Source organism: Hypomesus transpacificus, chromosome 8 (assembly GCF_021917145.1).
Source record: "Hypomesus transpacificus isolate Combined female chromosome 8, fHypTra1, whole genome shotgun sequence".
Classification (NCBI taxonomy): domain Eukaryota; kingdom Metazoa; phylum Chordata; class Actinopteri; order Osmeriformes; family Osmeridae; genus Hypomesus; species Hypomesus transpacificus.
In genome coordinates this window covers 3,315,279-3,343,140 of record NC_061067.1, presented here as the reverse complement: position 1 = coordinate 3,343,140, position 27,862 = coordinate 3,315,279, and the positions used below count along the sequence as shown (strand labels likewise).

Sequence of the window (27,862 nt, the reverse complement as noted above, 5' to 3'; positions counted from 1 at the left end):
TACCAGTAACACTGTATAGGGTTTCTGTCTTTTTAGAACTGCAGGATTAATTTGATCCACAAGGTGGAGTGGCCTAAGGAAGTGGAGACCAGCATCATGTTAATATTTGCTGCTACTTACGGTCACATTTCACAACAGAGGAGATGTGACAGTGTGGTTTCAGTCTGGACTGTTGAGAGGGGGGATTAGAATGTGGTTTAACAAAAGTTTTTTTTACTGTAGGTTGGATCAGAAAGAGGTTCCTGGACTGCAGTTGAAAGTGCGATGCTGATTGAGACATGAAAGGGAAGATTTGGCCATGTTTTGAACCTAGAAGGTAAAAGAGAAATACACCTGTCATACTCTTTTTAACATAGTCTGCTCAAAATACACAATTTTGTGGGTTGACTTTAAGAAGGAGCAGCTCAAGTCCTGGTCTAGATGTTTTAGTTTTCTCACAAGTTGTTTTAGCCAACTCCTGAGACTCAGTCCTACGTCTGCCAACTAAAAAACAACTTGGTGGTGCTTCTAAAATTGGATTAAGACATGTAAGCAGTGAAGGGATATCAGTGCCGAATGTTTTTTCAAAACTGGTGCTAAGACATCAGTATTAAAGAGATCCACTTTCCATTCCCCACATAGCAATTTTTAGTTTCAGCAACCAAACAGTATCGACACAAACTTTAATAGAGTAAGCAAAACACATGACTGTGACGCTGATGCAGATTCTGCCACTTAAAATAGTCTGTTATTTTTGTTAAAACTCTAACCCCCATTGATGTTGTCATGTTATTAATGTCAATAATGTTGAACCAGTCTCACAGGAATATGAAAGAAAATGTTTAGGAGTATTCTCAAAGCATGTAAAGTAAACAATGTACTTTTTGCAGTCACATTCATCTGTTTGTCATGTAAACACCTCATCATTAATGTGAAAGCCTAGGAAAAAACAAACACTTAAAATATTGCGTACACTTCATGTGCCATATGGAATGTAGAATCTTCAGTTATTACAATGTAAATTTGAAATACTGCAGGTATAATTTGGTATACATTTATTTGTCTATAGTGTCAGGGCAAAGCCACTCCTCTCATTGTTGTGCACCTAAGGGCGTTCATAATTGTAATCATACATACTATATTTCAATTAAATTAATAGTAAGGATGTGACTCATTGTCTATTTATGATTATTTTTACACTAATATGTAATACTTAAGAGTCGTTGTTTCCCATTTATAGTTACCATAATTTATTTTTATTGAATATTATAAATCTCAAGCAGCAATAAAGCAATAAAATACAAGCAGTTTACATTGGCAACTTCTGTAGTGTTTGTTAACATCTTCAGTACTTAGTTCCTCTTGGCAAACTGATTCTAGTAAACATGCTTACTTATGGACAAGAGTTCCCCATCACTTAGTTCCAGACTGAATTGAATGCCTTCCACTGATCTCCAAATGAGATGACAATCAGACTACAAACTAATTGAATGAGTGGTGACAAGCGCAGAATCAGACATGACAGATGCTTGTGTCAGGGTTTCAATTATCACTGTGTAACTAGCTGCTGTTCTGTGTGGCATGATGTAGTGGTCGCTGTGCCAGTGAAACACAATATCCTTCCACACCTTTGATCCCTGGACATTTAGTCACAATTTAATACTGGATGCATAGGAACACCAAATGCAAATTTTGTATTTAACTGCTTTTTTTTATGTTTAACATCATCATGTTTCATTTGAATTCGGTCAACCACCAGCCAGAAGAATGCTGGGGACTCAAATCACGCTCTGGGTCACTGGCCCTGTCTAGCAAAGGCTCATGGGATTAGGACTGAGGACAGCGTAATGGGGTCCTGTGCCTCGCTGCAGGCTACTTGGGCCCACATCTTAAGATTGAATGTGACAGACCTTTCCCTTTACTCACAACTACCCAAAGATCATACTCACCCCCCATTTCCCCTTGTCGAGGACTGACCTGGTTGCATTCAGGAACTCAAAACCACTGTATTTGTCATATGCAGACCTTGTATTGGCTTATTGACCTCGGCTGCTCTCCTCCATATAAACAGACAGTTCTCTTCATCATGCATACTGCTTAGTGTCTGGGATTTTATGACCAGGAAATAAAAGCATACTTTGTTTTGAATAAACATTCAGTATAATTCCATAAACTATAGGAGTCTAGAGTACTATCAACCAAAGTGTTTCGTATGCTGTATGTTAGATTTTTATGGTTATTGGTTTTAAACACAAATTTTTCATGCACTGAAGTGCTTGATAATACTGCTGTACAAAATGATTGAAGCTGCCCTGTCAAAGCTCCGATGGACTGCTATCTCATTGGTGCTGATTCCCTTGCAGGAAAATGGCAGAAATCAATAGTTACGGTTTCTCATTAGTTGTCCTGGTTCCCCTTAGGGGAAGAAAGGCAATCTAAAGCTTGTGTTTGCACCCTCCAACTGCCACTGATTTAGCTCTTTGTGCATTAATTGTCAGCTACGCCTTGAATACATGACCAAATCCAAGACAAAATCAGAGCATCAAGAGAGGCATTCACAGATTGTTGATTCAGTGAGTGGCACGGGGGTTGTCCATTAGGGTGTGTGGTGAAAGGAGTGGATGATTTCATTTGGCGAGCAATGTGTACAGTATACGTGTTTGTATGTATACCAAGCAATTGGTTGCGTGGGTGTTTGTCTGTGTGGGTGAGGGTGTGTATGTGGGTGTGTGTGTGTGTGTGTAAAGGGATCCCTATTATAGAGGTTCACTGTAGCTAACCCAAAATAGAGTACAGCAGCTGCAGTGGTAGAGGGGGTCATATCTGGGAAGCATCAAAGAGGCCGCTGTCACTCGCCTGCTCTGATCATACGCACTAATGGTGTAACAGGGGACTGGAAGGTCAGTGATTGTTAACATGCATGAGTGTGTGTACAGTCGTGGGCATAGATTTTGGCAATGACAAATGTTGTGTTTTGCAAAGTTTGCTGGTTTAGTATTTGAGCAAAATGTTTTTACATGATTCAATAGAATACTGGAATACAATAAGGCTCATTTCAAGCTTTTTTGGGGCGCAAATGTTCATTATATGCAAATAGTCCCCTCTTTTACAGCAGTCAATCTGCTCTTAAAATCCAATCAGATTGATAGAGTGATTTCACCTGGCATTTTATTCCAAGGCCCAGCAAGCTTAGCAAACACAAAATGTATGTCGCTCCCAATACTTTTGGCCACGGCTGTATACTGTATGCCATGAAGGTTCTCTCCCTAGAGGCACAGCCAAGAAGGCAGCGGTGAAAAACAACATTCTGTAACACTCACTCGCTGGCAGATTAAATGAAATGAATCCGCTGTGACAAGTAAAGAAGAGGCGTCATATTCGTTTTGAGAAGAATGGACATCCCCTCACATGTTCTTTTTTTTCAACATCGTTATATTATGATATTAACACACACAAAACACACATAGACCTACGTACACAATATCCAACAGATACATTGGTCGAAATGATCTTGAGAACTAAAACTCTTTCAAAAATCTTTGGAGTCGGCAGGGAAGGGCTATGTTCCTTCAGCACCTCTGGGTCAAACAGCGCAGGTTACAGGCACGCTCAGCTCTCCGAGCGAGCATCAGAGCTCAGATATCTCCAGCTCTTTTCGGAGGCCTCAGATTTCGTCAGTCATCACTTTTCTTGTATAAAAGAACTCGGGACCAAAGCAAAGTCATATTCTGAACATGACTCCTCCTCCCTCTTCCCACATAACCTCCCTGACTGACACCACACCCACTAGTTCCTCATAACAGACCTCCATGACCAACACAAAGGTGCCTTTGATCATACCCAATACAAATACTGGTCATTTTTTTCCATATTGTGGGTCACATGTTATGTTTCTGTAATTATTTTCTTATGGATTCATCAAGTGTAAAATAAATAAAGAAATGGTATCCATTGCTGGTCCCTTTTTTTCTCTCTTCCTCCTTTCAAATCTAAATGGATGGACAAGGTGTCTGTCCAGCCGCACCTGCTCCTACTTGTCAGCCGGGTGTGAAGCCCTCTATGACAAAACTAGGTTTTCCCCTGAAGCAGAGGCGCCGCCTGTCAGTCGTTTACAGTCATATCAGGCATAGTAACACATATTGCCGTAGATTACTTTAATGTAATGTAATCTATAACATACATTTCATAGATCAAATAATGCAACAAAAAAACTTTTTTTTTTTTACTTACAAAATGTGTTCGACTACAGATGTGTACCTGTAGTATAGTTAGACCACATCGTTTTAAGATTCCTACATGTGTAATGTATGCACCTTCCTGCCAAAGTAAATTATTTGTCTGTGCAAACTTTCATGGCGAATAAAACCCCTTTCTGATTCTGATTCTGAATTGCAAAACCTATTTTAAGCACAAGGAGGCAGTGAATAACCAATACATGGCTAGGCAGCAGTTTCTTAAACTTTTGCGTTGTCATTTTTTGTAATGTCTATTGGATTTTACAATTAATCTTCATTGGCAGGATGTTAGCACAAGCAGTACGTAATATTAACACGTAATAGATTATTGCATTTGAAGGTAGAAATGTGTCATATTTTTTGAGCCCCCTCCGACTTAAACGGAAGCAAACATTCACGCACGGCTGTTATATAGAACTGCTTCCTGTGGCAGCATCTTGTTAGCCAAAGCAAAAATCCAAGACATTTGATTGTTGTGTGGTAAGGAGAAAACTGTATTTTAAGACATCACATTAGGCGTAGTGTGTTTGATGTGGCTTTTCATAATGTATTAGTCGTATAACTATATACCTAGCTAAGGTAATAATATTTGTTTAGTCAAAATCTAAAACAAGTCAAGCTCGAGTGCTAGTCAGCTAGCACAGAGCAGGCTATGGCCACTGTAGCTATTGGTCCGCTAGCGCGGATAGCTAGAGCTAACTATCACAATCTATTGTGATGGCAAGTAAATTATTTGGCTTGCTGTCTAACTGTGAATACTTACTTATTAAACGTGTCAATTATATGCCCTATGTTATGACTTACGACTTTGTTTTTCTATTCATTGCTTAATTATAATAAACGGTGTGTGGGCTAACTAGGTAACAGGAGGCTTTTACTAGTTGTGGTTGCTCAGTATTGTCTTCAAGCGAGTAGTAGCATTGCAATTAGCTAAAGTTAGTTAATGCTAGCTATTAATGCTGACTTGTACCTGGCCTATTCTGGGATTTGGCTAGGTTAACTAGCGCTAACCAATTGGCTAGTTAAAGTCGTGTTTTTCACATGTAAAACGTTGGCGTATCTGTGTTGAACTGCATACATCTGCAATAATGAACTAATTTCCTAATGCAAATGGTTTATTGTTTTTAGGCATTCGAACTGAGGTTTTCAAGGCAAGATGGGTGAGTGACAATCAATCAAATCACTACCTTTCATTTGCCAAGTAATGTACAGTAATGTTTTTGCATCCAGATTGTTTAGGGTCTTCATTTCATTAGTTTTGGTCCACTTGAAGGGATTGTCAAACCTTTTCATAAATCTTTAAGATTAAATCCTATAAAGGGAACTGTACTTCTTAATTAGTTGTTATAATGTAATGTTATTCTTGAATACTTTACATATAAACAAATGTCTCAGACCTGTCTGTCTTGCTCCTTGCAGATGGCGAAGAGAAAACCTATGGTGGCTGTGAAGGGCCAGATGCCATGTACGTGAAGTTGATCTCTTCTGATGGCCATGAATTTATTGTGAAGAGAGAACATGCCTTGACTTCTGGCACTATCAAAGCCATGTTGAGTGGACCAGGTGAGTGATTCTGCAGGGAAGAACTACAACTAAATCTATACCAGACATACACATCAACATTTTATTCATTTAGCAGATGCTTCTATCCAAAATGACATGCAAATAAGAAGAAAGTTCATCAGAAAGTGCATGGTTCAAACTGTTTTTTGGTGTTCAGTCAAGGAATGGTCTGTAATGACCCAAATAATCCAATGGAAAATCTCTTCCAAAATTATGGATATTTTGCACTTTTAAAAGGTTATGTGAGTCATTTTATTGGCAGATTTGCTGGTAAACCACCACAGACATACTCAATGATGTCAAATTAAATATTAAAGTGGCCAGTACCACACAACTCCTTTTAAAAACATTTGTTAAATCTAATCTCTCTTTACAGGGCAGTTTGCAGAAAATGAAACCAACGAAGTAAACTTCAGGGAGATCCCTTCTCATGTTCTCTCCAAGGTGTGCATGTACTTCACCTACAAGGTCCGTTACACCAACAGCTCCACAGAGATCCCAGAATTCCCCATTGCTCCTGAGATTGCACTGGAACTCCTCATGGCTGCCAATTTCTTGGATTGTTAAACCCACCAAAAATGTAGCAGCCTCAACATTTTTAGATTATTATTTTTTGACTACCGTATTTAACTTGTTTGCCATGTGCTTCAGATAAAGAAAAACATTTGAATGATGGGAGTATGTCGGTATGCTTTGTAAACATTGCTTTTGCTCTTTGTCCTCATTTTATTGGTAGTGAAGACTTACATTTTAATATAATGGATGGGTGACATCACCAGTTGTTCTGCAATGTGACAAATGTGGCTGTTCCTTAGCTTTGGCATTCCTCACTTGTCCACAATAAAGTCTTTTTGGTGAGTGAATTGGTGCTAAATGTGCAGTACATGATTTTTTTGAAAGATCTGCAATTATGACCCCTACAAAACTTGAGAATGAGAAAAAAAGGTGGAACTATTTTGACAGGCCAGAGTTTGAAAGAAAATTAAACGTTTTTCTACCCATGAATCAGAGATTCGTTTGAAGGGATAAAGTTGGGGTCAAGTAAACTAATCGGTTTGCATGTATCTTTGTCATGATGCGTTTCTTTGAGGATGTCTCAGTCAGTGTTCTACTTAGTCAATTAGATACACTGGATCTCACCAGGCAGTAACATTTGGTAAAGCACACCACTCAAGCCCCTTTCTGAGCCTTCTCAGAAATGCAGCTGAGGTAGAAAATGACCCATCTAAGAGTATTTAGCCCATTACAAGCAAGGATTTTTGCTGACCACCCATCTATGCACATGTTACTGTAGCCATTGTAAGATTAAAATTGTTTCAGAGGTTGGTAGACTTTGTCTAATATGATTGTTATATTATTGCTCTTCTCACAATTCTGTACTCTAGATTGAAGTTGTGAGTCTTGCATCAATTCACAGGCATGCAGCCAGACGTCCCTTGCAGAGGCCATGTCTGACCTTAAAAGGTAATTTTTTGTCACGAGTATGTTTTACAATGCAAGGCCCCGGAGGAGGACAGGTCCAGCATATTTTATGAAAATATATTACAGTGTAGAGTTATGACTTTTTTTTCCAGGAATCAAATTATGATGGTATAAATACGACATGTTGACAGTTGATCGGAAGCTGAACCAAGTTTTATAAAGAAAACAAATCTTTGCCATTTAAGCAACTTGGTCATTACTAAAGTCTAGCGACTTACTGCTTGTATTCATCTTAAACAGTGTAGGCATATCTGAGGCATGTAGCTTACTGGGTCGGACAGTCACTTTTTTACTGGACTTGCCGCAATCAACGCACCTTCTAATGTGTTTTGTTTTGTTCTGTCTACACATCCCATGTGACCCATACGTGTAGTTCTGCGTTGCTCTGCTCTGATGCAGGGGGTTTCCATCATGGCGTCGATGCAGGTAAGAATGTTTCTGACAGCGATCGTTTTTTTATTCGTTTATCATTGTATTTCGGGTGCCCACATCCGTCAAGGGTTTATAGCGAATTCATATTTCACGTAGGATTATTTCGTTGTGAAAATAAATGCAAAAGTGAGGAAAAAACAGCTATTTTAACCATGGCACATCAACACGAACAGAACAAACATAAGGCTAAACAAGCTAGCTAGTAGCTGGATTGCTACTCGCGTCTCGACCTAGCTACCTGAAGAGAACGTTTATTTGGCACACCGACTGTCAGGCTTATCGATATTTCCTGGGATATGTTGAGAATTTGTAATAGCTGACACATATTCCACCTGTTATTGAAGTTATGGTAGTTGCTAGAACGTATCTTGCTTCTAGCTGGCTTAGCCTATGTAGGCATCGAATGCTAACTGTAAGTGCTATGGACGGTCGCTAGCTTGCCTGATGTCGTGTCGTTGAGGATAATTGCAGGCTATAGAACTATCAAGCTACAGGCGCTACCCACAATAGTGAAACACCACACCAGTTTTCATTGATGTATTGCTGATTTTATAAATAGATACTAGACTAACTACCTATTAGTGTGTTAAACTTGGTTAGGTCATAGTAAATTGATTCCTTTTGCTCTACTCTTGCTGTCTCCGAGTGGGATTGGGATTCAACATTAGTTTTCATGTAGCCTAGCTTTAGCGGTGTGGCAGCAGCTAAATAATATTCTTGTAGCTGTAGGTATGAGGCCATTGGGGAAACTAGTGAGTGAAAGTTCGCTATTGACGATAGCAGTGGTGACTAAAGGTTTGCTATCTCTTACAGAAAAGACTTCAAAAGGAACTATTAGCTCTGCAGAATGATCCACCCCCTGGAATGACGCTAAACGAAAAAAGTGTGCAAAACACAATTACACAGTAAGTACTTGTCACCGATTGCTTCTTGTTTAAATTTTTGCCTGCGCTCGTCTTGGTCAATATTCCTATAAAACATTCACAAACATGCAGATGAAACATCCGATTGAAACATTTTGGATGGAAGAATTTTCGAGGAAGAATGTGTAACTGTTTAAAACCTTATCCCACAATAGTGAGAACTACAGCTAGCAGTGTTTATTGTGTTTATGGTTTAGAAACACTTTGACTAGACAGCCTGTAAACATGATTGCTGTTTTTGCTATCCAATCGTGTAGAATGGGGGTCGAATACTGTAAGAGTTATAACTCCGAATTGGAATCTTCAGTCTCCAGGTTGAGCATCTCTAATGTACAGTGTCACTATTCATCCTCATAAAATATTTAGTTGTTGGCGTGCAAGTGTGAGGGTAGTGTAGCAAAGACAGAGACTGCTGACCTTTCTTGTGTCCCACCCCCATAGATACTGTTGCTATGTGAGTCAATCTAACAAGCAGTAAGGGAAAAGAAAGCCCATCTTTTACAATATAAGTTTTGACTAGTTGTATTGGTCATTATCATGCAGTCATAACTCCAATGTTGTAGTGATTAGGCCTTTGTTGTATTGCTTTGGACAGTCGTACCATTTAGCATTTGGGTTGTTTTTGAATGATTACTTTTAAGTAGTTTAAACAAAGGAATGCCCGTAGGCCAACAGGAAATGTTTGAAGCTTTAGATGGTTGATAGAGAATTCCCGGTGGGCCGCTTCACTTTTGGGCCGGTCGAGGATTTTTTGTTGTTGACATTTGTCACGTTAGTCTATCTTCTCTTAAAGAATGCTACAAACGTTGCGCATTCTGACACCGCAGCCGCTGCATGGCTTGTACCATGTGAGGGAGTTCTCCCCTCCCAAATAGAGTTGGTTGGGTCCATAGTAATTGTGTGGGGGCCATGGGGAAACCCTTCACATGGTGAAAATCTGACTTTCTGGGTGGTATACACCTTTGGAATCTACAAACCTTCTTGAATATAAATGTGTTCAAATCACTCAGATATCTTTATCACAACTAAAGTTAAATCATTTTAAAGTTGACCCGTGTCAAAAAGTGATGAGGGAGAAAACTGCATTCAAAGATTCCGCTCCGTTTCATTCTAATTCTATTGTGATGCATGAGGGAAACACCTACACTCAACTTGACTGTTTCAAACAGATTGTCAATCTGTTTACATTAATAACTTCTCAGTAAGTTATTTTTAAGTTTAACAGCCTGACTTCATTGATCAGTTATTTGGGGCTGCTGCAGCACTCGAAGGAGCAGGCAAACTGAATGTGATTTGACATGGCTTGAAACTCTTGTTAACTAACAAAAAACGTTGAAATTAACTGTTTTTTTATAAGAAATCATATACTTTTTGTACATCACAATTAAGTTTAGAGTGTTAACTATACAAAACATAAAAAATCTCAATTTTGACAGAACTGATTTTTTATATTTTTTGGCTACAGCCACGTCATCGGGTTCTTGCAGACCGCCACACAATTATTTGGCTAATATCATTGTAGCGTTGTCAACCTAATCGCAAACAAAATATTAAATTACATTTAAATCTTAACCTTTTGGTATACAAAAAAAGTGGTCCGGTCTTGGTCGTAAAGCTAAATATTAAATGTAATTAAAATATTAGCCTTTTTGTATCAACCAATATATGATACCCCCCCAAAAAATTGGGCCTGGTTGATAGCTGAACACAGTTTGACAGCCACTGCGTAAGATACTCTGTTCTGGTTTCTAAAAGTACCCACTGTGCCAATAAAGACACACCATGTGTCTCTGGAATGACTTGTTTAGCTGGCTTATATTTTTGGTGCATTCTGATGTCAGGGGTGGTGTGGGCGTTGTTTGTCACTGTAACTATAGTGTAGAAATATTTGGCGTGCCTTACACCTGTCATGGTTAATAACACTGTATTTGAACTATTTGTGTTTGCATACATAGCATTCAATGTGTTCTTTCTCTTGTTATTCTGCTCAGGTAGTCAGTATCCTTCAAAAGTACATTCTGATGCGTAAGCCATAAATTGTTTTAGGAGAAACCTAAGTCTAGGCTAAAGCTCTCCTCAGACAGTGCTGTTACACATGGACGTAATCCAGTGGTCCTTTCGTTTTAGTTAGCAGGGTTCTGTGTGTCCTGGAGGTCTGTTCTTGTGCTTCACACCAGGGTGTCTGTCTTCACGCTAAGTTTATGATAGCAGCTAGGTCAGGCCCAGACAGCGTTACCAGAGCACTTTTGATATGCATAACCGTCAACATCATTGTTAATGTGGTGCTATTTAGTGTTGTTTTATTGGAAATCCTAACTTGAGCTCTTATAGAAGTAAATAGGCCTTCCTCATATCAAGAAATAACCAAAACTAACCATTATGTAATAGAATCCTTTTGAAACAAGATATAGCCTAATGTGTGGCATAACCACATTTTTGGGAAAATGTGAGGCATTTCCTGGGATTGGGTGAGCAGTTTTGAAACCCTGAACTTGAGGTCATGTAGCACATCTATTCCCCGATTAGGTGACTTTTATGTAACGTGTCAGAGTAACATTAGGCTTTATCACAGGACCTCACTGGGTCACTATCAGAATGCTTCGCCAATTGGTGGCTTATCCTGTGGTGTTATATACACCTCGATTACAGAGGGACTATTTGTGCTAGGTATATCTGACCCATCTTCACAGGGCTGTTCACGACCGATGGCCCAGACTGGGGTTTGGGAGTAGTAGTCAGATGCAGCCGTTTCTTTCATAAACCGGGGGGGTACACACACTTGCATGTGCCCCCACACCCAGGCATGCATACACACAAGCACATACTTTGTTAGATCTATCATGGAAATTAAACATCATCCTAAATGACGTGATGATGTAATCCACACTGTGGATTCTTTTGTCTGTTCTTTTTCAGGTGGATTGTTGATATGGAAGGAGCCTCGGGCACACTCTACGAAGGAGAGAAATTTCAGCTGCTTTTCAAATTCAGTAGTCGATATCCTTTTGATTCGCCTCAGGTAAGTCGAGCAGTATCGTGTGCATGGAACCAGTAGGCAATGACAGGATGTAGCCTTGTGCATGTTGCTTAGTAACAGTTCCTTTATCAAACTGTCATATGAGGGGGAGGGGCTTGTACTATCCTATTCTTACAGATGGACAGGCTTGTTACGTCTAGTGCTGTAAAGAAAGAATGTGTGTAGGTGTTGGCTAGAAGTCATAAGACCTGCCTGTAGGCTATTGTTTCCATGATTACGTCACTGTGTCTGTAGGTTGTTGCACCTTTGTTTTCAAAGCTCAGTGTTACTTCATTGTGACTGGTGCTTGATACTGCGTACAAACTGTCATCATACTTTGTTGACAACATAAAAAAATAAAATAAAAACAGATGCGTTTGGTCCTTTTGACATCTGATTCTGGGTAGGCTGCAGTGCCATCTGTGCCTGGTTGCCAACCCAATGCGTAGGGCACAGTGGGACCTGTGGCTGGTAATGGGATCATGGCAGACCAGCTCAGAGAAGCCATTCCGGCCGGATGGAAACCAATGGAGAGCCGTTGGGCTGGGCCATGTTTGAGGGGATTAGCTTAACTCTCCAATCTTATTTGATATATCAGCAGCCTGGCAACCTATGAATAGAGGTTGGTTGGTGCTGAGAAAATGAGATTCGATAGGCTACTTAAACCCCACCTCTGCTGTCGTGAAGTGGGGTACGTGTCAATGGATGGACTGTGCCTATTTATGGTAGAGTTTTAGATGAAGATGACCTCCCAAATGTACCACTTTGCTTTAGAGCCTCTCTTGGGCACAATACTTTTTTTTCAGGAAGTGAGAGCATACCCTGGTAGGAGTACATTAGCCATGTAGCAGTGACCTCTGGCCTGTTCTTCATGTTAAAGCGAGAACCAGATTTGCCCTGCTGTTTTTATCCATTCTGATGAGGTGTGGTGTTTCTCCCAGACTCTCTTGTCTCTCTTGTTAACTATGTGTTGCCTCTCTATCCTCCCTCACTCTCTCCTACTCACCCCATTTTAATACTCCCCCCCCCCCCCCATCTCTTTTATGAAAGGTCCTTTCCATATCTTGGAAAGGACCTTATTTTTATCCTGCCAATCCCTTCTAAAAGTTTTCATGAACTTCATCCTACCCTGCCACTTCCCTTTCAAATCTCTTTACTCTTTTATAACTGGTCCTATCCATTCCTCTGCGTCTTTACCCTGGTCATATTTGAACCCCCCCCCCCCTTTTTTTAAATTTTTTTTTTACATCTGCTATCCCTCATCCTCTCACTATACCCTTTTCAATTCTTATCTGCGCCCCCCCCAACATGCCCCCCCTTTCCTAATCCCACAGCCTCATGTCGCTGTAGAGAGCTAAGACCAGGCTTAAACAGCAAGTCTCATTATTTTCTGCTATTAATGCGAAAATCTGAACTCATTCCAGACGACTACTCTCCCAATTCAGATCTCTGTCTGCCCCCCCCCCCCCGACTCCATGTAAAATCTAGAAAAGGTTATTTCTACCAAATTGGGGTCAATTGTTAAGCCAGCTGGAGTAGGCAAGGATCAAGGTCGACAGGACTCAAAAGGGAGGTCATCGATTGGCCGATAACATTTTACACAAAACATTGAATTGACCGTGGTTTTTGTTTCTCTTATCATTTCAGGTAATGTTCACGGGGGAGAATATACCTGTCCATCCTCATGTATATAGCAACGGTCACATCTGCCTATCCATTCTAACAGAAGACTGGTCACCGGCACTGTCAGTGCAATCAGTCTGTCTTAGCATTATCAGCATGCTGTCAAGCTGCAAAGAAAAGGTAAGTGGAAGGTAATGGACCCTGGGATGGAGTCTTTCCACACCTCTGTTGTGTTGCTGGTTTAAAAATGTAGCATTGGGGTTTGACTGTGAAGAATGAACAGACATGTCTCTGTCTCTCTCTATCTCTCTTGGATGTGTCTGCTCACTAGATCCCCTGCTGTTCAAATAGGATCACAGGCAACATTTAGGGATGATTCAAAATGTGATGTAAATGAAACTGCAGTCATTTTTTTTTATAGGAGAATAACACCCTCTCTTTCAACAGAGACGGCCCCCTGATAACTCGTTCTACGTAAGAACGTGCAACAAAAATCCAAAGAAGACTAAATGGTGGTATCATGGTGTGTATTATTTAAATTCTGTCTTTTATTGAATTAGTGGACAGACTTGTTACCACCATCAGGTTCATTCATTATGTAAACAAAACTGTACACATTGCACTGATGAATTTGCACTGATGAATTAAGTAAAGAAGGGCACTGATAGTGTTCTGAATTATTTTTCCCCTCTGACTCCTTCCACAGATGATACCTGCTAATGTATAAACTTTGTAACAGCCCTAGGAGACAGAAGTCCTACTGACCTACATGAAGCACTTTTTAATCATTCAGTCTTTGAACTCTGACCTTAGACTGGAAAAATGGACACCATGCGCTGGAGACTTGACTGCATTTCCCCCTGGGCAGTTGGATGCATGTTTTAGCCGGTTGTAATATACAATATAAGAAAATAAAGGAACGTTATATGCACCCAACATGGATTGTTTTGACAACAGGTAGTTATGCAGCAAGCAAGATGGTTTTGTAGTGAGATTATTATATTTCTTGTTTCAAGATTAACTTGTCTATTTTAATTTTTTAGTTTTTATGGGTACATTTTAAGGTCCTTGTGTATTGTGCAATAATAATAATGAAGGATGCATGCTTGGGCCTGCAAAGAGATATCCAAATCTAATCATCTGTCTGGAAGGAATCTGAGCGTTTTTACCAGTTAATTCCCCTATGTATTGTCTGAAATTACATGCACTGTGAAAAAGAAATCTAAAGGCACAACTTAATGTTATTCCAAACAGGCTGTTGTACTGTAATCTACCCACCATTTTAGTTTTCAGGTGACAGGGTTTTGAAATGGCTTTTACGTTGCTAACCTTTGATTCAGAAATTATATTCTCTTACCTCTCATCTTCCAAGGACAGGCCAAACTGCAGTTGGTTGACAGAATGTTGGTACTGATAAGGTTAAAAATACAAGCAATGGCAAACTTATCACTTAGCTTCATGCACCTCTCTTTAGTGGCCTGAACTCAAGTAATGTCCAGTCCAAGCCCAGAGATGTGTAACAGTATCACTTTCATGTAACGAATGTCTGTAAGAGAACTTAGTTGTGTGATCCATTTTTATTTGTATCTTACCTTTTTATTTTATTTTTGATTGCTTTAATCTGCAAAATGTCTGATTTTAAATATTGTACCTTTCAAGTCGTTAATATTTGGAAATGGGTATACGTTTGATGGGATAGCTTGTGTATTTATGTGTTATTTAATTTAAAATCTCTATTTGGATCTCCAGCACAGTGGTAAAGGGTGACAGGTGTCTGTTTAGAAATCTGCAAGACAAGAGACTCCCCTGGTCAGAGTTTTGGCTCAGGTACTTTTTTCAATAAGAGATCACCTCTTAAAAAAAGATTCCTATCAGATATTTTGCATTTACCTATATTTTCACCAAAAGAGACTGTTACTTTGTGAAATTATAACATGTCTAAAACTATTGTAAATAAGTCTTTACATTTTGAAATGTTATGACCGATGTTAGCAGTGGGTGCAGTTTCTTTACATTATAGGGGAAGGACTAGAAGAGGGCTTTTTTCATTCAAAGTTTCTCTGCAGTTTATCATTTTAGAATTCAGTCAGTTAATCAAAAACACAACTACTGTCGGTCGAAGGTTTAGTAGTTTTAACCGTAGGGGTGCATGCAAATTTAAACCCATCATATTATTATTATTAGCACCAAACCAGGCAACAACCATAGTAAATATCCCACTTCTATAAACAGTTTAATTGGATGGATCAGCAGACAGTGCTACCTGCTGGAGGCCATACAGATAGGTGTTGTTTCTGACAGTAATCACTCCATTCCTATAGATGGGTTTCCTGTCGCCATTCATTCAGAAAATATACTTGAATTTCACATTCTGGGTTATTTCTTTGTGTGTTTTTTTTGCTTTGATGTCCATGGGTCTGAGTCTTGACTGAATCTGAGTGAATGATGGTATAGAGATTACCACGGCACACTGGTATCTAGGAACTATATTAAAAACATAAAGATGTCTATCTACCTTTTTGTGTATTACACTGTAGTGGTTCTGCTGTTGTTTTATGCCGAGAACTGACAGCAGGACTAAATCGATTTTGTAAATTCAGTCACAATGGCATTAGTGTGTGAACAAAAAGCCTTCATCCAGTGACAGTAGGCAAGTTGAGTTTTTGAAAAACCCTGGAGTGAATACAATCTAAAAGAGGATTTGGATGGCTTTTACTTGTTTTTTTTCTTTTCTTCTTTGGTTTAGGCTTTGTAAAAATTTTAAATGTGGTTTGAATTCTTAGCTTGCAGGTTGTTGTGAGTGATAAACACTAATGGGGTGTTATTATTTATATTTTGAGAATTTGTTTTCTGGGATGTGCAAGCTCCATGTAAGAGGTGCCTGTTCATTTTCATAATCAATAATTAAAGCAGAGATTCACTTTTAATTCAAACTTGTGTTGCATGTGTTATTGTTGTCATTCCATTAATTGTATTTAATTATATATTTTAAATGACATATACATACACACATGGAGTTTAGTGTGTTTTACAGTGGTTTCAGACTTTAGGATACAACACCTATATAAAGCTTACATTTGAGCAATTTCGAGTGAGAAGACTGTAGTGTCATCTAGTGGTGGTGCCTTGTAAAACAGATTAGAAAAAACAGTGCAAGCAGATTTATTGGTGTCATGGTTGATTGTAAGCAGGTTTGTCAACTAATTTCTAACCTCAGTCCGACCTGTATAGTATAATTAGTAGTAGTATTGAATGGCATCCTGGGCAAACATGTGAACCACTTGCTGTGAAACGGATTTGCAGTGACAGTAAAGTACCACAACAAGTGGATGCCCAGGACTGTTTAATGGACACTGCATTCAAAGAAGCCGAAGTGCATGGTTATAGACTAGACGCTGAAAAAACGCTAGGTCCACTACATCATTCAGTTTATTAAAACATGGTATTCATTAGTGATCATTAAAATAATTATTACAGGAACATTACATAAAGAAATACATACATTATCATATATTGCTATCAAATTATATGAGATGTACTTTTAGAGTAATGATATTACAAGAGTTCATAGGAAAGGCCTACTAACTTGACAACATTCTTCATGCACAGCTGTAGCTCTCAGGAAGCAAAGTGAGACTGAACCATTCTTTGCATGCGCGGGTGTTGTTGATAATTCTACTAAGCAATTAACAGTCCTTACATAGGTTTTGTATTTTGTCCCTTGATGAATAAAATGTCTTAGTCAGACTCACCTGCAGTTTCTATTGTTTGACGTTTAGGAATTGAAATGTACATTTCACCCGAATTACAGTGTGGTTTGTTCCTGCTTCCATCAGTTCTCTTTAGTGTTTGCCAATGTTGGAGGTGTAACTGGGGTCTGGCCCTGGACAAAGGTACAGAAAAACGAAGACGTATGAGTGAATCTTTTGTCCGAAAGCATGTGGATTGTGTAGTGAGATGACACATGTACATGTTTATTGTAGTGGTGAATATTAGCGCTCCGGACTCGCGTTTGCATTATGTGATGCTAACTGGGGGGGTGTTTGTCCGATCAGCCATGATGCCTGCCTGCACATTCATGCCGAGTTTTAAACCGGGGTTTTGCCACAATATAACCGCTTTAACGGGCTAATGCAGATGAAAAGGCGATAAATGTGAGCCATTTGTTATAGGCAGTGTGTACGTATGCCCCCGTTTATATCCTTATGACCTGTCATGTGTTGTTTTGGTGCAGTCGGTGGCCGTGTCACTTGAGGCAACTGCCATCTAGCTACTGTAGCTAGCTGTAGCTAGCTAGCTAGCCTGTTTGGTGTTGTGCTGTGTCTGCTGACTGTCCAGCCAAGCAGACCAGCCAGCTACCTTGTTAGCTGCACTAGCTTGCTAGCTAGCTTGTTGACCAGTGCTTCGCAGTCTCACAACATAAATGCTTTTATGATTTATGCATGCTGTTCTGCTTGTGTTAAATACATTTTTTTATTAATAAAAGACATTCGGTTTGTTCAGACAGATGAACGATCAGTTTATGCATCAAATGGCTTTTTAGTCTTGAGCTAGCTAACTAGAACACCTTAGTCGGTATTGTATTAATGAACGGAAGTGCTTGTGCACCTGGACAGAGGATTTCTGAAATGGGATATATCTGCAAATTCAAACCTTGCAATCGGTATCTAATGCATCAAGCTTTATATTGGTTTTGGACGTGTTTGCTTCAATACAACTTCTATGTGAAGGAGACATCCCGGACAGAAATAAGGAATGGTCGAGTCCATTTGACGATACCCGCTTCTACGAAACTAGCCAGCTACTTATAAACTCAGTGTTATCATTTGATCAAACCAGCAATCAAGCAGATATGATGAGGCTCGTCTCATGCCAAGTGTTGGCCTTTTAATGCATAACCACGGCAGAATCAATGTATTGCCTATCTTCAAATATAGTTTAAAGGTTTGTACAGAACGTGTATAATGTTATGGTGTACCTCCAACTTTCTATTTACTTGAAAGGATATGATGACACATCCAGTCATACTGAACATATCTTATTTGCCAACACCCTCCAATTCTACCCAAATGCAGCCAATTATTCAGAAGGGGAAGTCCTATTCAGGACCCATCCAAAGGGTTGAGGTGGCTTCCCTCTGTTGCAGACATTTCTGTCACTGGCTCTGCATGGAACAGCTATTGTTTCAGGGCTGCTGGATGCCATAGAGCTTAACAGTAGGGACATTAGCAAGGGTTCATTGTCTAGGTGCATTAACTGCCAAAAGATGAAAATGTGAGATATGAACATACTTCATCCCGATGCTGTTGACATGATCATCCCCTGCTTACTTCGGTGTTGTCATGGATTAATGGAAAGGTTTTTGAGTCTACAAATTAAAATGGAATTCAAAATGTGGTCCTGAATTTCACAGATTTATTTATTGACAAATAATGTTCCGGCCTGTGCCTTGTCCAAATTCCTAGAAACTGTAAACTATCCGAAACATAATACTCAGGGCAAGGCTTCAGACTACTTGTTTTAAACTGGGCACTCTCATGGATAGTCCTCTCTGTTGTCATCTAATGCCCAGTGTCATTGCCTGTGTGTTTCCCCCATTGTTAGGTACTCTATTGTATATCCTCCCCTTGTTCCATTCCAGGTATAGAGCATGGCTCAAGTGATATTGCAGACCTCAGCGCCCCTGGCTGGTCCTGGCCTCTCCCCCGTCGTGTCCCCTGTAGCCATGGCCAGCCCAGGACCCCTGGGTCTGCAGCCCTCTGTGAACGGCACAGGCCCCGCTCCCACGCCCGGCTGCCCTGCTCCTTCAGCTGGGTATGGGGACGCCCCTGTGTCAGCCAGCCCACCAGGTATCACCCAACTCATTACACCAACATTTAACATTTACATTTAGTCATTTAGCAAACACTCTTATCCAGAGCGATTTACAGTACAGGGACATTCCCCCGAGGGAATTAGGTTGAAGTGCCTTGTCCAAGGACACAATGTAATTTGGCACGGCCGGGAATCAAACTGGCAACCTTCAGATTACTAGCCCGATTTCCTAACCGCTCAGCCACCTGACACAGGATTGGGGATGGACTATTATTGACTTAATATAGACTGATTGTTAGTGATCCTGTCAGTCAACATGTGTAACTTTGTGACCTGTCTGCAGGCCCACCCCAGGAGAACATGGCAAACCCTAAAGAGAAAACTCCCATGTGTCTGGTGAATGAGTTAGCCCGTTTCAACCGGATCCAACCACAATACAAGCTGCTCAATGAGAGGGGACCTGCACACGCCAAAGTAGGTTGCTGTTTATCTCCACGTGACTTGCACTGAAGAAGTACATGATCCAAAAGATGAGCACTATATCATACCTGAGGATTGTATGTGCTAATTTACGATCAGTTGTTTATGGTTTGCTAATTCGTCCATGTAGTTTTACATGGATATAATAGAGACAGTATTTGAGTTAAAATTGAAAATGTCTCTCTCCAACAACCTAAAGTTGCTTTGGCGCTACCTCCATGTCTTAGTACAGTGGTTCTCAACCCTGGTCCTCAAGTACCCCCTGTCCTGCATGTTTTAGATGTTATGGGGGTACTTGAGGACCAGGGTTGAGAACCACCGTCTTAGTAAACTCATGCTTTCAACTGATTGCTTGGTGTTTTCTTTGCCCTTCCTCCCCCTCTCCTCTGGATGGCGCTGTTGTAGATCTTCACTGTGCAGCTGTCTCTCGGGGAGCAGGTGTGGGAGGCAGAGGGCACCAGCATAAAGAAGGCCCAGCACTCCACAGCTTCTAGGGCTCTGGATGAGAGCATCCTTCCCAGGCCAGCGCCCCGCTCCCCCAAAGTGGACATCAACAGCAACCCAGGTAGCCCATTAAAGCACACCGGAAACCTCTGACAGGCTAAACTTCCTTTCTGGGGGCCTGCTGATAGTAATTCACACCTGTGAACTGAGTTTCAGACAGGTGATGATGAGATTGGTGGCTGTAAACAGTTGTCTCTTTGTCCAATAGTATTTGGGACTATAACATAGCTATAACTAATGTATTGTTATATTATTGTGCATAAGGAGCAATTGGAAATGTGATTTTATTTCTCACGCCATTTAAGGTTACCTTCTGCTCTTGTCATCTCTGATTGGCTCAGGCTCGAGATCTCCAACGAGAGCTTACCATTCACACTGTGGAATCAGTCACAGGTTTAGCTGTCAGATGTTCAATCAGTAGGTGGTCTCCACTCTCCAAGACATGCCTTGGGGCAACAGGTAATCTATCGGCAGTCAAATGAGTGATGACCTGCCGATCAGAATCGGCTTCGTAAATCTGGATCTTTAACACTTCAGCCTTCCCAAAATGTGGTATATAATGTCTAACCACTATACATCTGTCCAAACTCACATCTCACATAGATCACAAGGCAAGAGGCTGGAAGGTCTTGAATGGAATGTGCAAAATATGGAAAAGAGCATATAAATGTTTCACTGTGATTTGTTAGATACACATCAAGTAGCATTACCTCCCTGGGGCTTGTGCCTCCTTCTGTGGAACCAGTGCTGAGGGTGGCCCAGCCAGAGTAATAGGATTAGAGAGAAGCCCTTGGAATGGTTATGCAACATCAAAGAGAGGGAGAGCAAGAGAGGAAGGCCTGGGGAGCATGGAGGACAGACACCCTCAAGGAGCCGTTGGATTGGAACATCATAGACCCAGTATTATTACTGCAGATCCCATTTTGACAAGCTTGCCTGTGTTGGTGTTGAATCTTTAAGCTTAATGAATCCCTGGTTTATGAAGCATGATAAGATAAAAATGTTGTTGCAACTGTAGGGAATTGTTTAGCTAGAAACGCTAATGTTCGTTTTGATCTCGGACAACACCGGACATGGTCTGCAGAATACTATAGGGAAAGCTTCTGTTACAAGCTGCTGTTACAGTTTTTGTATTTCTGTCAACCAGCTTATAGTTATTGTCAAAAGTTATTTGATAAAAAACGTAGTTTATGTGCTACTTTAGACAACTTTTGCAATTTACAGCTTTTTACAGACGGCTAGCTGCACTTTGTGTATGCACACAAGGGATTAGACCAACTAAGATTTCCCTTAATTAGTTGATGGGTGTGTTGTCTGTGGTCTTCTGTTGCAAAATGGGTTATACTGTCTCACCCATTCTACCTTGTTCAATATCTCTAAAACTACTTAACATCATCAGTGTTTCCCACAAAATGTGATTATATTTGTGGCGGTAGGCAGGGGCGGAGCCCGACGTAATGTATTTCCATTACTTAAAGCGCTTAAACATTTGAGCCAAAAAACATTTGAGGCCGACAAAATTAGAGGCCCTAAAAATTGAGGCCAAAAGATTCGAGCCTAAAAATATGTCTTTGGAGAAGTGAGCCTAAGACTGGACCTTTCTCCTCAGACCCCAGGCAGTGATTGTATAAATGATCTGCACGTCTGCATGTTTGACTGCCTGCAGCTACACCTGGATGAGAGGGGCCTAAAGAGAGGTCTGCAGTTGGATCCTTCTCGGAGAAGTGAGATGGTCGATTGCACTCGGGCTTGATTGCCTTACCTACCCTTGGTATCCTGGATGTTGCAATCAGAATTTTTTGGGGACAAATTTTTGGGATCTGAATTTCAGCATTTGATATTGAGCAGCCTGAATTTAGTTATATTTGAATTTCTGAAGCTTGAAATTCATATTTAAATTTTAAAGAGGTGAATTCAAAACCAATAAAATGGGTAGTGTTTACATTTCAAAATTAAGTATTCAATGCCTTTAAAAATTCAGATGATTTTGCCTCCATAGCTATTCACAGACAAGCCCGTTGCAAGGTCCGTTGTAGTGAGAGAGAACACGAGCGGGGCAGAAGGGGCTGAGAAAATCTATGCGCTGCACGCAGCTCTACAATATATATATATATTTGTTGCCATGTTAAACAGTAAAAATGTTAAACTAATAATAATATTACATACAGAAATATCTTTCCTCCCCAACCCTCCCTCTCTTTCTCTCAATCTTCACTTGTTTTCTTCCTCCATCTCTCTGTCTCCCAGGCAGCATCACCCCCACGGTGGAGCTGAATGGTCTGGCCATGAAGAGAGGGGAGCCAGCCATCTACAGGCCCCTGGACCCCAAGCCCATGCCCAACTACAGAGCCAACTATAACTTCAGAGGGATATTCAACCAAAGGTGAGGCCTCGGACCATCTCTCAGTATAGTTCATGCCTAAGCACACTGTTCTGATTGATTCGTTGGAGAACATTTTCAATTCCTGTAAATGAGCTGCAGCTCGTACCAATGATATTATTTATATGGAAAATTGTTGGTGAATTGCAGTCACTGCACGCAATCTTCCCAAGCCAACATGCAGCCAAGTGTGATTCTTGAACAGTTAGGAAAGCGAGCGTCTTGGACAGTGTTTGTATTCACTCCATTCACATCCGTTTTCCCGTTGATGAGGCAGCATTGTGTCTTTGATCCCCTGACCCAGATGTGCTATGTGTGTCATGGCCACATTCTCCCAGCCTCTCTCCAGGCCCCGCTGGACAGATGAAAGCTGCACCTTATGTGGTCTCGCCACTCTCCGTCTCTGTCCACTCAGGTCTTCTCGCTTCACCGGAGCCGTCTCACTGTTTTTTAAAACTCCATAAAACCGCCACAGACCCTCGATTAACGATCACCTCTCCCCTGTGAGAAGGAATGCCGGGCTGAGGCCTTTTTACCTTATTTAGTCCAGCCAGCAAGCTTCCTTCCACACCCCTGGTAGCTCTCCTGTCAGAGAATAAGGTCAGGATTCTTTAACTCAGTTATTCCCATGATTTCAAAAGACATGCGGTCCATAAAGGCTACCAGGAAAAGAGAGCCATCAACAGAGTCCTGTCAAGGAACACTGAAGGAATTGATGAAAAGTGAACGTTTTATGTAAATAATAAATCAACATATTTTATTTTGGTATTTGTACTTCTCAGTTTATGATCGTTTTTTATTTTATTTGTTGCTTATAGTTAGGCTTGTTGGGAGCCATGACCGTTATTTAAGGCAGTGTGTATAAATGTGTTTATACCTGTAGGTGGCAGTGTTGTCTCATTCAGAATAATTGATGGGGCTGCTTTTATAAGGTGATTTAGCACCCATTTTGTAACAGTGAAGTTGTCATGAATTTTGATACAGGTGCCTTGGTTTAGCTGGGTGTTGCTTTCCATGCTTTATTGTAAAGAATGTCTCAGTGTTGATGTTTTATAACTTATCACTTCTATTTATATCTGGGAATATCTCTCAGATATAAAAATGCAGGTTTAAACTGAGCTTTTGGCTCACAGTACTGGGAAACATAAATCTGGTTCAGCATGTTTGTTCTTTTTCTAGGTTTTTTACTACACTCATCCATGACCGGTCCACTGAAATCCAACCTAACAAAAGGTTTGGTCTGTCTGCAGCCGTAGTGTCAAAGTGATGATTCTTGGCAGATTGAGTTAAAGAAAGCTGGCCGGCATCTGGCTTACATCTCCACATACTTTGATGTGTGACAGAACAAACACAAGGTGATTGTGTGAAGGAAGATAAATTGTTTGGGAGCAAAGGAGATCTGTTTCCCAGTGGTCACTCTGTCAGTGTAATCTGTACCGTTTGATGGACTCTGCATGTTTGAAGACGACGGGGTGGAGCAGCACGTCTGTTTGGTTACATCATTTTGGTGCAGAGGCTGACCGCCTTGCGAGTCAGGAGGGACAGGAGGAGGGGAGGAGAGCGGGGGGGGGGGGGGGGGGGGGGGGGACGCCGTGCCAGGAGCATATAACAGCAGCTTATATCATCCCAAGGTCACTTGGTGTTTTCTCCAACAAGGTCTCTCGTCTTTGACTCTAAACCTGGCCGGGGAGAGAGACGAGAGGCAGAGCCACTGAATGGCGGTGGCTCTCTCTCTCAGCTGATGGATTGAGCCAAGGACTGACGGGTCATATTCATTAATGCTCACATTAATGATGTTAGAGCAGAGACATGTCTCCTGCACTCTCGCGTCCTCCTCTAAGATGATGGATCCCAGTGATCTGGAGTCGTGTTGATGGAGAACCCAACCATTAAGAGGCCAGGCGTACCCTGATTCATCCCCACTGGAATCACCACCATGAATGCTATTGATTCATTCAGAAAGGACCGCGCAGAGAATAATGTTCATTATCGGACTGGTTAATTTGTCATGGCGTTAATGAATCTTATTTATGGTGAAGGGGCCTGGGTTTAATTTATTCACATCTAAGTAGCCTGCTTTTAATCCATGCTTCAACTCTTTCAGCTCTCTGTCAGAGTATTCTTCATTCTTGGATGTGTTAGATTAGCTGTGATGATCAATGAAATCAAGTGTTTTTGATAACGTCAGCGTGTGCGTAAAGCAGCATCCTGTTGTTAGGGGGATGTTGATTGGGAACACACGCCCCAGATGGTTAGCAACATCTGAAGAACCAAGGGAGAGAGCGAGAGAAAGAGAGAGAGAGAGAAACTCTGCTCAGTTGCCTCTGGGTGTCAACCCAGACTCCTGTGTTATCATTGGAGAACCTGATTCCGATGACTAATTCCACACTCCCCCGAGCTCCTCGTGGCGCTCCCAGTCCCCCCCCCCCCCCCCCCCCCTGCCCCTGATCCCCACGGGGTAGAGCCTGCATCCTGCATTCCGTCAGAGGCGAAATTTGGATAGGTCTTTCCCTGGCGGAGCCCAGAGCTGTGGAGCCAACCCCTCCCCTGTCTTCCAGGTTCATTTGGGTATGACAGTAACATGATGTCAGCTGGAATAACAAGACCCACACTGGAGATTGGAGGTGCTCTCCCGTGGCATTTCCTCCTGTGATGCTCCGATAGGGAGCCAGGCGGGTAGGCCCTCTCTTTCCCTGCTGGAAAAAGGAGGGGAGAGTTGGGTTGCCTGTCCAGTGAGGATCCACGTCCTCCGGTGAGGATCCACACCCTGAAATGGTGTGGTGGGTCTGGAAACGTGCGTCAGCAGCCCAGACAACCATCAGCAGCCCAGCACGGGTGTTTTCATAATGGGGCTGTGGTAGATGGCCTTATGGAGTGAAAGCAGATATAAAAGTATCTTCGGATTGGTTCCATCCTGTGAATGGCGAGACCCATTTTAGTGCCATCCTTCAGTGTGGTTAATGTTTATTTAATGTTGGTGACCTTCTACTGAGGGATAACATGGCCGGTGTTTGTTTTAGACCGATCACAGATGTCGAGACAAACCAGATATACTCAGCATGTTGTTTTACATTGTGGCATTATGATGGAGTGATGAAGATATATTTTCTTAATGCTAATATTCTGACTATTAATGATACAAAGCAGTGTTCATTCCCTGGTATCCTATGTCATTGTACACTCAGATGAACACATTTTCATTTTCCAACAATTTTTTGTGACTCAACAAACAAATAATAGTTTTCTTTTATTCTTAGTTTAATTTACCATCTGACAATTTTAAATAACGCTACAGGGAACATAAAGGGAGTTGCACTCGAGTGTGATGATTCTGGTAGCTTACAGTAGAACCAGTAGGAAGCAATTGAGGTGATTGTAGTATTTCACAATTTATTTTTCCACCCTTGTGGTACGTGTGTGTGTGTGTGTGGTTGTAGGGTGTGTGTGAGCGACAGAAGGTTATCTGCAGTAGGAGTGCTTTTCATGCTTGACCAAGGGCTGTGGAACCATCCCTGAGAGAATCTCTAAAAGGGTATGCCTTAGCATGTGTCCTAGATAAAGTGTGTGTTTGGTATCTGATCCTAATCCTTTGAGAAAACCAGCTTGGCACTATGACCTTGAGCGAAGCACTGACCTGCATCAGCACAGGCGGGCAGAGAGCACACACACAGGTGCACTGGTTGATCTAACTGGTAGGGAATACTCACATGCAATTTAACACTAAGTGAATTTGCTTGAGATCTCTCATGTGCCTGCTCTGACTAGACCTCCTCTCAGAGCTGTTCCCGTCCTCCTAACACACACACACACACACACGCGCACCCACACACACACCCACGCACACCAGGCCTAATGCAGCCTTGGAGGCCTGTTCTACAGTCTCTCATGCAGGACAACCCAAATGTGTGCTCCTTCGTCCACTCAGCATTCCAGGGATATGATATCTCCATCCACACCCTCTGCCAAAACCCAGAGGGGACTGCCAGAGCTCGCAATTCATTAGAGCGACTTCATAAGAAGAGCCTTTTAACTGGCCCCCGCCATCTTCATACCATCCTCGAACGGACAAATGTCTACACGGGGGAGTCACTTACAGTATTTACACTACTGCTGGATCGCATGCATTAAGTCAGATAGCACATAAGTTAGCATGGCCTCGGAGGCCAGCGCCCTTCCAGAGTCGTCCAAATGGGTGGAAGCTCATAAAGAGAGGCTTTCTAGAGAGGGTCGAGGACGCGGAGGAGCAGAGCGGGAGTCCAGCATAAACAAACTCAATGGGCAGTTTACGCTCCAACAGACCTCCATCGCGTCACACTCTGCTGTGTCCCGGCGCCTCCGCACGCGCGAGTGCGTCCAAACGAGCGCAGGTGTGGACGCGCGTGCGTGCCAGTGTGTTCATGCGTGTAGATGTTCACCTCCACATCCGCCTGATGTCCTGGACTTGAAAACAGAGCATCCGTGGTCAGACGGACGGAGCCCTCAGTCAGGAAACCTGAGAGCCTCTACACCATGCCAGAGATGGGTCTGTGTTCCTGCCTCTCTTCGTCCTGACTGACGCGCAGCACTCCTCTCCGTCAGTGGGTTACAGCCCACCCAAAGCCCCTAACCACTCACCTCATCAGTAGTCACCGGAAACCCAAAAACATTGGGAGTGAACTGCCTCCCTTTTTTCCAGTTGGTCGTTGATGAAGTGCGTTCAACATGTGTGTTCGATGCCTAAGTTGATTAGCAGTGCCTTTTGCGTGTACTAAACCGTGGGCGTGCGTGTTTAAGCAGCTGCTTAGGACAGCTCCCTAGTTGTGGTAGCAGCACACGGCTCTCCCAACACTCCAGCTACTCCTCTATCCCAGCATGAACACGTGGTCAATATACTTCAGTGAATCACTGAGAATTCAGCCTCATTTCGATACAGAAGGAAGACCAGTAAATGTTCTGGTTTTACAGTAAGTCAATCTCAGACTAGCAAGGCTAACGTGACGCACATCAATTCCCAGACTGGACTGGGCCTTTTCGGGAAAGTCTTTGAATGGAGGTTAGACCTAACTGGCTACGTACAGAGATAGGAGAGAAGGGGGCCAATTTCTAATTATCTATCGTTTGAGGCCTTGTTTCATAACCAAAGTGATCATTGGGCTTGATTGGAGCCCAGTTAAAAGCATTGTATTGTATCTTACCAGTGAAGCTCAAGCTGGGTGTGTTAGTTCGGCTTTAGCCCCAAACAATGACATTATCTACTATAAATGCCATTTGTAGTTATAAGAAAGTGGTTTTTCAACAAAGCAGTGGCTACCCTTTTAATGAAAACAGTAAACCACTGGCTCATAAAGTGATATCATTAACGAGGACGGTAAGACCTGAACAGGCCTGATCCTCGGCCAGACTGCCAGGCAGCTGCCAAGTCTTGTAGTTGGCACCAGATGGGCACAGCTCT

General features: G+C 41.7%; 3 protein-coding genes across 9 annotated transcripts in view; all 3 read left to right on the top strand.

Annotated features, from left to right (window-relative positions):
- Positions 1–174: 174 nt before the first annotated feature.
- eloca (elongin C paralog a) lies at positions 175–6,651 on the top strand. Of its 3 annotated transcripts, none has more exons than XM_047024427.1 (4): positions 175–316; positions 5,343–5,374; positions 5,634–5,777; positions 6,154–6,651. In XM_047024427.1, exons 2-4 carry the CDS (start codon positions 5,371–5,373, stop codon positions 6,342–6,344), a joined length of 339 nt encoding a protein of 112 aa, XP_046880383.1. In that variant the 5' UTR covers positions 175–316; positions 5,343–5,370; the 3' UTR covers positions 6,345–6,651. The 3 variants fall into 3 exon arrangements, with proteins under 3 accessions (XP_046880383.1, XP_046880384.1, XP_046880382.1); XM_047024428.1 differs by lacking the exon at positions 175–316 and adding an exon at positions 2,820–2,879; XM_047024426.1 differs by lacking the exon at positions 175–316 and adding an exon at positions 4,598–4,694.
- Positions 6,652–7,358: 707 nt separating this feature from the next.
- Positions 7,359–16,186, top strand: ube2wb (ubiquitin conjugating enzyme E2 Wb). The gene is made up of 7 exons (XM_047023961.1): positions 7,359–7,367; positions 7,633–7,685; positions 8,505–8,596; positions 11,531–11,633; positions 13,278–13,433; positions 13,701–13,776; positions 13,960–16,186. Exons 2-7 carry the CDS (start codon positions 7,653–7,655, stop codon positions 13,971–13,973), a joined length of 474 nt encoding a protein of 157 aa, XP_046879917.1. The 5' UTR covers positions 7,359–7,367; positions 7,633–7,652; the 3' UTR covers positions 13,974–16,186.
- An 877-nt stretch (positions 16,187–17,063) lies between these two features.
- The window catches only part of stau2 (staufen double-stranded RNA binding protein 2), a 70,941-nt gene continuing 60,142 nt past the window's right edge, over positions 17,064–27,862 (top strand). For all 5 annotated transcript variants that reach the window (XR_006956393.1, XM_047024085.1, XM_047024083.1 and 2 more), the window contains exons 1-5: positions 17,064–17,146; positions 18,895–19,102; positions 19,411–19,541; positions 19,953–20,112; positions 22,299–22,434. Coding sequence is in view for 4 of the 5 variants with exons in the window: in XM_047024085.1 (XP_046880041.1) it covers positions 18,904–19,102; positions 19,411–19,541; positions 19,953–20,112; positions 22,299–22,434 (626 nt within the window). In the remaining variant the exon portion in view is untranslated. The remainder of the gene's footprint in view (positions 17,147–18,894; positions 19,103–19,410; positions 19,542–19,952; positions 20,113–22,298; positions 22,435–27,862) is intronic.

Coding starts and splice junctions, on each gene's coding strand:
- ube2wb (XM_047023961.1), top strand. CDS start 7,653: ATGCAGGGGGTTTCCATCATGGCGTCGATGCAG. Junction 8,597..11,530: donor GTGCAAAACACAATTACACA/GTAAGTACTTGT, acceptor GTTCTTTTTCAG/GTGGATTGTTGATATGGAAG. Junction 13,434..13,700: donor TGTCAAGCTGCAAAGAAAAG/GTAAGTGGAAGG, acceptor CTCTTTCAACAG/AGACGGCCCCCTGATAACTC.
- eloca (XM_047024427.1), top strand. Junction 5,778..6,153: donor AGCCATGTTGAGTGGACCAG/GTGAGTGATTCT, acceptor CTCTCTTTACAG/GGCAGTTTGCAGAAAATGAA.